This window comes from Acipenser ruthenus, chromosome 7 (genome assembly GCF_902713425.1).
Source record: "Acipenser ruthenus chromosome 7, fAciRut3.2 maternal haplotype, whole genome shotgun sequence".
In the NCBI taxonomy this organism is placed as follows: Eukaryota; Metazoa; Chordata; class Actinopteri; order Acipenseriformes; family Acipenseridae; genus Acipenser; species Acipenser ruthenus.
This window is the reverse complement of record NC_081195.1, coordinates 48576105-48588527: the sequence shown is the minus strand read 5'-3', so window position 1 is coordinate 48588527 and position 12423 is coordinate 48576105. Positions and strand designations below refer to the sequence as shown.

The following is a 12423-nucleotide window of genomic DNA, read 5'->3' as shown; positions in this document are numbered from 1 at the left end:
TTAGTAATTTTCTCACATAAATAAAACTGTTAAGATTATTGGTTGTACGGATTGTGGAAAATCAGCTTTCTTCTTGGATTTCATGTAGTCCAACTGTGCCATCTGCACACTGAACTATCAACTGTCTCTTGTGAAATTCAGTAAGAGTTGGAGCATATTTGTGGCAAATGCATCATGATTCCCTGCCAGATTGCACCAATTACTTCTGCTATATGGACAGAATCTGGCATGAGTTTAACAGTGTGTAGTGTGAAGTTTTGGGAAAGCATTACATAAGCTGTATGTATTTTTGGTGAAATACTGCTAAAAATTATTTCTATATGAGCTTTATGTGCAGCTTATACCAATTCTCATTCTACGTTGCTTTACTGTGACAAATAAATAACACAGAAACACCTATAGTTTGATGTATATATTTTTTCCATTATAAAAAAGAAACCATATTGAAACAGCTTCAACATTGTAAACAAACAACATTGTGTTGCAATATGCTGACCAGAGCCGTGAAGCTCTAGAGCCAATCCAGTCTTGCATTGTGTTGCTGACATTAACTTTGCTTCGTGGCTTAGAAATTCTTCTAAGAATTCTTCTATGAAACCAGACATTCCTGTTGATCACAGCAATATAAGCAGAGGCAGTGCAGAGCTGATGGGCTAAATTGAACCTGAAGGTAGGAAGCAGTGGCATTAGTAGAATACAGCAGGAATTATGTGGGAGCCGGTAAAGTAATTAAATGTTTCACAGTAAGGCTATAAGGAGAAGTGACTGTTATAATATGGTTCTGTACTAATAGCCAGGACTGAATTTGTTCACTTCACAGCCAAATGTGTTAATCATTTTGTAATCATAGATGTGGTGGGGTATATGTTTGTTATTTATATGCATGTTCACTATTTTAAACAAATTATTACAATAATAAATATAAATGGCTCCAACAAGGGAGCTATTATCTTTGAATATGAAGACTTGCTGTTGTAAACCTGAGTGGAATGTAGGCAGGACTTCCAGGGTTGAAGTTGACTTTTGATGACAGAAAGATTGCTAGATACTTAAAATGGGGCTGAGATCAAGCTTCAGATTGGAAATGGCATTTAAAGCCATTCTTCACCTAGAGCAGCCAGTTGTTGACTCAAATGCATTTCTGTGAAAACCTGTTAAAAGCTGGATTGAAAACCCTGTGAAAGGTTGCTGCCTTCAGCTCCCAAGGGAGTTTTTTTGTTTTTTTTTACATATTGCTCTTTCAAGCTGAACTGAATGATGCCAGCCTTGTCTCATATTGAACAGTGAAATGACTTATTTCCACTTGCATCAGTCATTCAGCGCAAGTAATTTCTTTCATCTCTGTAGTGCCTGTGTTTCTAGGAATTGAATTGGATTTGGGGATTAAAAATCAAAGCTTTAGTATCATATGGCAGATTCTAGAATTGAAGTATTCTCAAATACAAAATAGGCTTTGTGTTTGTATAGGTACTGTATTTAAATTACTTGTTAAAATGCACAATGGCAATTCTTAATAAGTAGGAGATTCATTCTTTTAAAATCGTGTTCTCATTTGCTCTTACCCGCTGAGTAAAAATGAAATGTTTCACCAGATTTTCTGTAATATGTAATAGTTTTTAGAAGATTTTAACCCCTTACGTCTACATTTGTTTCAGTGGTTCTTTTTGATGTTGCTGCAGTAATTTCCCTCGGACCTGTCTTGAATAAAAAATAGTTCCACTTTCACAAATAAAGTTCCTTTCAATATAAATTTTAAGTATTGAGTACTGTATACACCAGACAAATTATGTGTAGGCAGTGGAAGACATTTCACAAGATTCATGCGGAATAAAAAGACCAACCATCAGACACCAAGAAAAATGTTTGATAATATAATACTTCATATCCTTTCCCAGCTACATAATATGTAAATGACACCTTTTAAAAGTTTTTTTCAGTGAACTCATTTACTGAGGTGAGGCTTCACTGTCAGTCTTCTCATTGTTAATACATCAATGGGAATTTTTGTTTACCAGTCAACTTACATTGTAACCATTTCTTTCTTGTTGTTTATATCTGCACTGCAGTCAATAGAAGGAAATGCGTTCATTAGAAGAAATACTTTGAATGTCAAAACAACTTCAAGTGTATTATTTACAAATATTTAACGCATAACTTCTGCTATGTGTAAACGTGTCCGTAAAACCCTGTAACCTGTCACCACTGCGCTTTAGCGGAATCAATGGCTCACCTCATTCATCCTCTGTTGTGCTATAACTCTTGCCTAATGAGCCGAGACAGTTATAGACTTCAGGCCTGATACTCCTTACTTGTATTCTAGCAGTTCCTGGTTGTTCATAACATGGTCGTTCTGGGCGGTATCCATCTATCAACTTCAGCTGGTTTGTTTTCCTAAGTAGGAAAAAAATATTGAGCTTCTTCATAAACTTGTCATTTTTTAACTTCACACTTTTGAAAATAACTAAGCTTGCTACTATTCGATTTATATTTTTTTTGCCAAATCGACGTTTATTTTAGAAAGAATTTACCTTTTTTTTAGATTTTTATTTTTCAATTCAAGCAGAGAATGGGTGAAATCGACCTTTATGCTTTAAAAAAAAAAACAGACTTTTTATGCCAATGAAAAACTACAGTACTAACGGACTACTGAGATGACTGACAGCGACCCCCAGCCATTCAGAGCGGAACAGAGACGGGACAGACAGCAAGCATGAAAACTACTTGTGAAATAGTGAGTGGTTTTACCGACATCGTATATACATTTATTTCAGTCTAACTCATATTTTTGGGGAATTCGACGTTTAACAAGCTTTGCCGATTTAACATTGAAAAGTAGCAAGCCTAAAAATAACACTTCAGTCTTTTTTGTATAAATAGTTTTCACAGAATTTAAGATGCCCTCGATTTTATGACGCAGCCCAAATTTCCCACCCTCAATTTGAGAAAAAAAAATAAAACATCAAATAAATATGCATTTACAAATATACAACCTCAGTTACGCATATGGATGCGGTTTGAGGCTGTCTGCTGTCACACAGAACATTAGTTATGAGCTGCTTCTCATTTGCAGTCATGATTACTCACACCTGTTTTTCTCCCAGTTTGTGAACTTGGTATTGCTTTGCATGTCAAAAAATACAGGGGTCTGATCAGCATTTCTGATCTGTCCAAGCTGGTACTGTTTGTTAGAAGCTCTGAAATTGTAAAAGCTTCTCTTCAAATTCCTCAAGAAGCTAATGACACATCTTTGAAAATGGCTACCTGTCATGGATGATTCGAGATCGGGCATTAAAGTTTTGGTTCGTCTTTTCTCGGCAGTAAGTCACGTTGCTGTTTGTGTACTCGGGTAGTCACATCTTTTGTTGGCGATTTTTAATACATGTATCACTATACTTTTATCGAATTTAAGATGCAGGCTAGTTTTGAGAAGCAAAAAATGGTTGAAAAAGTGCATCCTTAAATTCGAAGGAATACGGTATATCTTTATATGCAGGTGGTTTAACATGAAAAATACATCTAAAAATATATAAATATATATGCAATTCCTTAAAGAATTTTTTTTAAAAATACTAATATATATTGTTAATGTTGAGTTTTTTTCCAATCAAGCAACAAACCTTCAGTTTTTTCAGTAATTTATATATTTTTTTAAAAGTGGTTTCAGTGGATGTATTGACAGCTGTTGCATGAATGGTAGTGAGTTTCACTATAGACAATAATGATTTCCATATGTGTAAGTTGACTAGTTAGAAATCATTTAAAATGCTGGTGCTTTAGTTTCTTATTATAAATGACTTACCCAGCAGGTATAACTATTAGAGTATGTTCAGCTTTTGAGCATTCACCATGCTGTTAGAAATGAAGTGACTCGGGGGGGGAAAAAAAGACATCCCCACTGATCACACGTTTCTAGTCAGCTGTCATGTTGAAGAATATGGCTGCTTTTTTTCATGTCAAGTGGGTCATTTAGTCGTATGATACGATGGGCTCCAACAGTATGATACATATGTCATAAGGAGTGTCATAAAAACTATTTACTTGTCCTGTTTTGAGACATTGCTACCAGGGTTTACCTTGTAGCTTAAGGGTTATCAGTAGTGACCTGTGTAAATAATGTAATGGCTTTTTGAGTGGAAGAAACAGAAAACATAATTAAAAATTAACTTGGTTTTCTTTTAGGACACAGATCAATTTTACCGTGGCCATTGATTTTACTGCATCAAATGGTGAGTGCAGAAGTTGCAAGATAATTTTGCAAAATACTTGGGTTACATCTAAATGGACTCATTATTTAATCAGATTTAAGCAGTTTTATGTCTGGTCGTTATCTAATCTACTGCTAATCAGTGCTAATTATTTTAAATAATTGTGAAACAAAAATGATGTTTTAAAAATAATTTTCTTATTTTGTATTACCCAATCAATGTAAACTATTTTTTACAGTATGTCATTCTCATTACAATTCAAACTTTAAAGTTACATAGGGTTATTTCTCTCATAATCCAATATAAACTGTGAAACATTAGCATCAGATAGGTTACATTACAAAGCAACATCACTCCAGAAACAGAGGGCAAATGAATTGTTATTTAATATTGAATCTTCTTATTCAAAGAGAAATGTATTAACCAATGAGAAAATAAATTCATCTTTTTTTTTTTTTTTAAACAGTAGACTAATACATACCAATACTGTTTTCCTACAGGTAACCCAGCCCAGCCAACCTCTCTCCACTACATGAGCCCTTATCAGATGAATGCATATGCGATGGCACTTAAGGCTGTTGGAGAAATCATTCAGGACTATGACTCTGATAAGATGTTTCCAGCTCTTGGGTTTGGTGCGAAGCTACCACCAGATGGAAGGGTGTCACATGAGTTTGCCTTGGTAAAATTGAATCCCTGTATTCTCACTAACTAATCTAAAATCCTTTAGTCTTTTAAGCAGTCTTTTTGCCTATAGTATTTGTTTGTTTCATTTGGAATTATAATTTGAAAAAAATTCCATTGTTATATAAACCATTAACTGAACATACAATAACCAAAACCAGACATTTTGTGCATGTTTTAAATGTAAAAAATGACATATGATTTGAAAGTTTATGCTGCTTCTGGTCCATAAATGTGATTTCACAGTATAGTATTTCACAAGAACAGTTGTCAGAACACTTTCATCGGTTGTCATTATACAGTATAAGCTCCCTATAGCGAACCTGTTGGGGTACGAGCCTTTTGTTCGTTATAACAAGGGGTTATAGGGAAAGGACAATCAAAATGAACAATAAACTGTTAGAGTAAATTAATGAGATGAAATTGTGAATAAAGGTAGAATTACACGTACCTGTTCGTGACATGTATCCAGTATTCTCCTAGGCGTTGAAGAATTAAAACACAGTACAAAAAGAGCAAAAATCACAAATTGAGGGCTCCCGAGTGGCGCATCCAGTAAAGGCGCTCCGCGTGGAGTGCAGGATGCGCCCTTAGCCTGGAGATCGCAGGTTCATATCCAGGCTATGTCACTGCCGACCGTGACTAGAGGTTCCTAGGGGGCGGCGCACAACTGGCCGAGCGCCGCCCAGGTAGGGAGGGCTTAGGTCGGCAGGGGAATCCACGGTTCACCGCGCATCAGCGACACCTGTGGCCGATAGGGTACCTGTGGTTCTGCAGTGGAGTCGCCAGATCTGTGTTGTCCTCCAGCACTATAGGTCTGGTGGCCTCGCTATGGATCCGCAGTGCAATTTAAGGCAGTTTCACCTGGGTAATTGCCTTAAAAGCAGTTAAGGAACATTGACTGTGGGTTAGAAAGTGTTTGGATGTGTGTTATTGCACCCTGGAGAAGTTAGCATCTTCTGATTATATTTTCACATGCTGAATATTGAACATGCACAAGATGAGAAAATAACACTTGCAGTTGTATAAACCTGTTGAAGGTGTATTTTTAGCTTTCTTAAAAAAACAGAATTATTGTTTGTGTACAAAGAGAAGATTTTTAAACGAATGCCACACATTATATAGTGAAGTAATACAGAGAAGGCATTCTCATTGCCCTGTTCACTAAATGTGCTTGTAGTATTTTAAATCACTGACCACAAGTTTGCTTATTAATTAATGGAAATGTACACTTTTTACACTATTTAAATGATCTGTAGAACTGGCGATACTACTCGTATCTTGTGTCTAGCTGTATGCTTTACAGTATATAGGACCACAAATTCATTCCAAATGTCAAGCATTTTAAAGTGAATTGCTTCCAGAAAACTACCACGTTACTGACACTCCCGAAAATCACTGTGGTTTGCACAAAGTTTGCATTCATGCAACTTATAAGAACCTAGTGTAAAAACATTTTGCCTAAAAATCATTTGAGTATAATGTGGTGCTCTTGCACGTGATCCAAATTCTGTGTCTGATGAATTGCCCCAGATAGAAAGTGAAGGGAAAACATGTGCCTTTGACTGTGCTGTTAGGCATATGAGATTTTGTGTCCTACTGGAGAGAGAGAGTAGAATGAAAGAGTAACGTAGGTATCTGATCACAATACAACAGTGCTGAGATATAAAAAAGTGATTTTTTGTAATGGACGGGTTACGTTTTCTCAGACTTCCTTTTCCTCTTTTGAATCTGCTATGCAGCAAAGAGTTGTGATTAGCTATAGTTGTCTGCAAGCCATAAGTGAATAGAGCAATCTAAGCAAGCTTATATTTTAAATTACCCTTGTAGAAATGTTTTTTTTTCTATTGATTCCACAAAAGAATCAATACCGGTATTGACTGTACTTTTTAAACCAAGCCTCTCTGTTTAACTTGGTTATGCAGAAGGCGCTACAGTAGAAATACTGTGATCCGATTTGCTCATGCTGTTCTTGTGGGTTGATTTGCAAGTAAGTTGTTGAGCTGGGTTGTCCTAGCATTGCCATTTAAATGAGCATGTTTCAGATGAATACTTAAATGACTTATTTTTAGATATATTTTTTTAATAATATGCATTTTTAATATTTTCAGAATGGAAACCCTCTTAATCCATATTGCTATAGGATTGACGGAGTAATGGAGGCATATTACCAGAGTCTGAAGTCTGTGCATTTGTATGGGCCCACAAACTTTTCACCTGTCATCAACCATGTAGCAAGGTAAGCTTTCTAGTGCCTATACATTCTATACAATCTATATAGCTTTATATATCAAAAAAGCCCAAGACTAACAGAAAAAAAGATGCTGTAGCTATGGCAGGTGCGTCGTTACTAAGATTTTTTTTTTTTTTTTGTCTTCATATTCTCAAATAGATTAGGTATTCAGGATCAAAACAAGATAGGATATGAATATGTATAAGCAGAATTTGCTATTTTTTGCAATTCAAATAATATTTTATGTTGAAAGACTCATCAGGAAGGCTACCACATTTAATTATGTATTATTTTTTTTAATAAATGTTTAAACTACATGAAGTAAACTAAACATCACTGTTTGAGCAGGGCCTTTTCAAGAAAAAAAAATTAAATGTAATGAAGAAAACAAACAATGCCTTTCAATTCATTTACTGTAATACACTTTTCTATTGAGGTACAAAAACAAATTAGATACATCAGTGAATACAGAACATTTGGAAAACCTCATTGCTAAATAACATAAAGCATGATATATATATATATATATATATATATATATATATGGGATAAGTAAAGACTTGTGCGCTGTTTGATATTAGTTTAATAGTTTATGGATTTTCAAAATGTTTTAGCAGCCTTACTAATCAAGTGTAACATTATCTCTCATTTATGTACCAGAAGACCCTTTGAATGCAGTGCAGCATAATTATTTGCATGATTACAACTCATTTTGTCATATTCCCTACAAAACAAAACACACCCATAAGGGACTCTTCTCCTTCCCAGCAGAAACCAGAATTTGCCAATTTGTGGAGTCCCTTCGAACAGGGGTTCCCAAACGTTCTTCACTCATGAAATTAGGCATCCTGACTGAGGACCCCCAGCTGAGATTTATCTACCTTTTAGTGAGAAAGGTTGTTCATTTGCACAGGTAGAAGTTCTACTGCTTCCGTTGTGTTCAGTGCCATTTTCCGGACGGTTAAGAAGCCGCTCCATACATACTGCACACACTGTCTGACTGCAAATGCGATATATACCTGCTTGTAAAGGTAACCAGGAGCAGTATGGTTTATTTTGTTTATGCAGGGGGAAGAAAATATATCACAATCTTTTAACGAAAGCATGCATTAGACGAAATCTGCCATTTTATTTATTTATTTATTTATTTATTTATTTATTGTTTATTTATTAATTACTATTTACAAAAAAAGATGTTACAATTATAAAGTACATTGATATAATTGCCTATTTTTGTTCTCCTTACAATGACCCCCTTTTGCTGTGTAAAATACTCTACTGTTACATTCGAAATAACTCCAAGCAGATAAACAGCAGCATTTGTGTAAATGAATTGATCCCCTGATCTGGGGAATCCAACCTCTGGAATACATTTGGCAGGTGACTTTGCTAAAAGACACTTCAACATTATCTTCAAAATTCAGCCCAAAGCATGGTTTGTGGCGTTTTAGTATATTGCAGTGAAATGTCGATGAAACAATGCACTGTGGACCCTTCATGTGTTGTAGAATTAAATGACCTCTCTCTTGCACAAGTGACACTTTATGTGAAAAAGCAACATAATTATTAGCTTTATACAGTTGCTGCAAAAATGGTTTATGTTTTTAGAAAATGAAAGTAGCTTTGAAAAACTGAAACTCCACATACACAGTTCTCTCCATCCACAGTATCTGAATTTTATTTGGCACACAATTATATTTGACAGTTTTTTGACTGACAGGTTTATGAGATGTTTTTACAAGCACTCTCAATTGATGAGATCATTTTAAAAAACCTAATTCAAATATGTTTTTGTAACATGCAATGCACTCTTCAAAGATATACATACAATAAAATACTGCTGCAGTACAGATATAAAAATGTTACTGGCTTACAAACAGATTGCTGCAGACTTTTCTCTGCATGCAACTCCAGGAACCCTAATGAACTGAGTGGATAATTATCATAGGAGGGCTGTGGTGCCTTAAATAAATCGCAGAAATTTTCAGAAAATGCATTATATCCAGGTTAGAGCAATGTGCTTTAAATGGGCCCGATACACAGAATGTTTTTGTTGGCATTAGTACCATTTCTGTCTTAATATCAGTGCTAATACCCTAAACCCACAATGATCTAAACCCACAAAGCTGTGCTTGAATTAGTACTATTAGCACGTTTCCTTAACAGCACTTTGCGAAAGCATTTGGGCCGTTCCCATGTTAATTATATAATCCGTGCAATTCATTAAGTTATAGTTATAGCACCTTCTCAATAGAGCATTATTAAAACCAGGAGAAGTCAGCTTTTAAAATTGAGGCATTAACCAAAAAGTAGACTGGGTAAATCCTGTCCGCCAACATATTACACATTAGTATTACAAAATACTACACATTCCTATATAAGAATATCCTATAGGTATCTTGAAGAGGGTTTATAAACCACACAATCTGACCTGATTTAAGTGTTTGTTCTGGATATCAAATAGGCCTGTCACATAAATGATTATGTGCATGTTGTAATGAGAGATGAATTTAGTTATGTTTGAATCAATGACTATGGATTTGTTGATTAGCTAAGTAGGCTACTCGTGTAAAACAATACATATGATGACATAAACAGGCTACATTAGGTCACCCAGTGCATCATTATTTATTACCTGTTCATTTCATGTACATGCACTAGTGGGTAAGCCTGTAGGCACCAGAACAAAAATTGTTTAGACTTTGTGTGTAGGAAGGGTTGGATGTAGTTAGACATGCAAAATATGGTTACATATTATAACCCTATTACATTCCCATATTACAAATATGCACCACCCAATGTATAAATATGAATGTAGATCACAAAAAATGAGGTTAAATACGTATCCAGAGGCGGTCCACCACTCAAGCAGATTTTTTTGCCAATGCTCATATTTTCTTTTTTTTTTAAGTTTACTCTCAGTTCTTTTCTGCAATATTGATTTCCAAATGATGTCGCTCCTTGATTGACTGTGTTTTGTTCCTTGACTTTCAAATATCACTACAGTTATTAATAATCTCTTCGACTAAACGCAGTTTAGCTGTAGCAGAACATATGTTTTAATGGACATATGTTGTAGTGCTTGAAGGCTGGATCAAGACAAAGCTGCCAGGACAGGGCACAAAAACAAGGCCAAACAATGTCTTGAAAACCATACCACACAATTACTCTAGTCTATATTAAAAATAATTAGCATTATATGAATTTTAACAATAACATAGTACACTTGTCCATTTAGAGTAGTATTTCTGTTTTGCTTCAGTATATTTCTATTTCTATTGTACTTCAACTTAAATTGTACAGTAATCCGTCCCGTATCTGCCCATCCCATATCCACCCGTCACATATCCGCCCTAACCGTTTATCCGCCATGATCAACCTCTTCAGCAACCCACACGGCAGATGGCTACTCTGTCATAAGCATTAATACCTTATATCTTTCTAAACAAGGGATTTAGGGGAGCTCCCTAATAAAAGCTGAATCTCAAAACAATGATTGTGTGAATATCGTAATTGTTACAGCTGTGTATAATGGTATTTAAAACAGGATTAATTCATCTGACTTTTTACATATACGCCCTTACTCTGGTCCCACTGCAGTCAGATATGCGACAGATTACTGTATTAAAAGTAGTCAGGGGTGTACAATGTGAGAAGGTATTATGAATTATGATACTTTCTGTATAAACTTTTACAGCCTTAGATGCACCCCTGAAAAAATATGTTTCTGCTTTTAGCACCTTGTAAAGCTTGAACTGGTGAGTGGATGGATGGCTTTTATAAACCTGTAGAAACCTTGTTGAAAGCTTCACACTGAAAAATTAATAAGTAGACTGCATATTACGAAGAGACTTCAGAAAGGAAGAAATGTATAATAAATATACAAGCATTTCTTTATTTAAAAAAACAAAATCAATAAAATATCATAATTATCATAAGGTATAGCAGAAGTAATATTACACACTGACAGCTGTACGCTTCTCTGCGCTGAAATCAGCACTAGTGTGAATGGACAATGAAATGTGAGGCCATCCAGGTGATCCGTTTCAGATACTGACCACTGATCATTTAATTTATATACTGAGTGAGAATATGTATGTCAATCCAAGTCTTTGCCATAATGACATGTACAGTACATTGTATTTGTTCAATGGGCAGCTTTAACTGAAGTCAATAAAATGTGGCATTGTTATCTCATAGTCATTGAATTTGAAGGTGCACGGTGTTACTGTGAACCAGAATTTCTATAATCTTCAACAAGAAATCCTCAAAAATAAATCCTACGTTTTAATCCTTTGTTCCTGTCTATGACTGAAACTTCTATCTGTATTTTTTAATTTATATGAATCTGCCCGACAGAAACAAATATTGTATGGCTTTTAGTCCTATCTATTCATGATGTACATGAACTGTGCAGTACTTGTCAAATAAGTATTGTTTACATCCACTGGGGGCAGAAATCAAATTACTGTATATTTGTGAATATTTCTGTTATCCACCCTTATAATACAGAGCCAATATATGTATACACACACAAACACTAGTCTTTATTCTACATAAGATGTGTCCAGACTAACTAAGCCCTTTGTACCTTTTACACAGGTATGCTGCCTCTGTGAAAGATGGCTCACAGTATTTTATTTTGCTGATTATAACAGATGGAGTGATCTCAGATATGGCACAGACAAAAGAGTCGATTGTCAATGTAAGTGACTGGCATGTTTTTTTTTTTTTTTATACCTAATTACAATAATGTTATTAACCTGAGTGTGAATACATTTTGTATGTACTGAGGATAAGGGTCACAAACCCATTGTATTTTTAAACAAGAGACTAAATATACCTCTGTTTGCAAGCCTTGCTTTTAGGTAGTCATGCACTACCATGGTCATTTCACCTGGAAGTGAATTTTTCCTGACCCATCAACGCCTTATCTCCTGTCATCACCCAATCAGCTGCTTCCTATATTGACTACATGCTTTGAAGACACTGCTGTAGTGAAATGACCGTGGAAGTGACAGTAAGACCTCCTGGAAGTAAGGCAAGCAAACTCTGCCAACTTTCTTTAACCTATTGTACTGTAGTGCTAGATGTGTTTCTTTTAGAACTTCACATTTGAGCCCTGTCAAATAGAAGTGAATGACAAATGAGATTTATGGGATTATTTTGTAACAACAACCCCTTTAAGAGCCAACAATTTCTTGTGATTGAAAGCATTGTCAGAGTTAACAGCATGTATGTTTCTTACAGGATTATATATATACTATGTATATATATATATATATGGGACTTTAAAGTGTA

At 35.1% G+C, this 12423-nt stretch overlaps 1 protein-coding gene across 3 annotated transcripts in view; it reads left to right on the top strand.

The window, feature by feature from the left end:
- LOC117415827 (copine-8-like) overlaps window positions 1-12423 on the top strand; it is a 110334-nt gene that overhangs the window by 88101 nt on the left and 9810 nt on the right. For all 3 annotated transcript variants that reach the window (XM_034026673.3, XM_059027186.1, XM_059027185.1), the window contains 4 exons: window positions 4180-4226; window positions 4706-4887; window positions 7001-7128; window positions 11725-11827. In XM_034026673.3, coding sequence (XP_033882564.2) covers window positions 4180-4226; window positions 4706-4887; window positions 7001-7128; window positions 11725-11827 — 460 coding nt within the window. The remainder of the gene's footprint in view (window positions 1-4179; window positions 4227-4705; window positions 4888-7000; window positions 7129-11724; window positions 11828-12423) is intronic.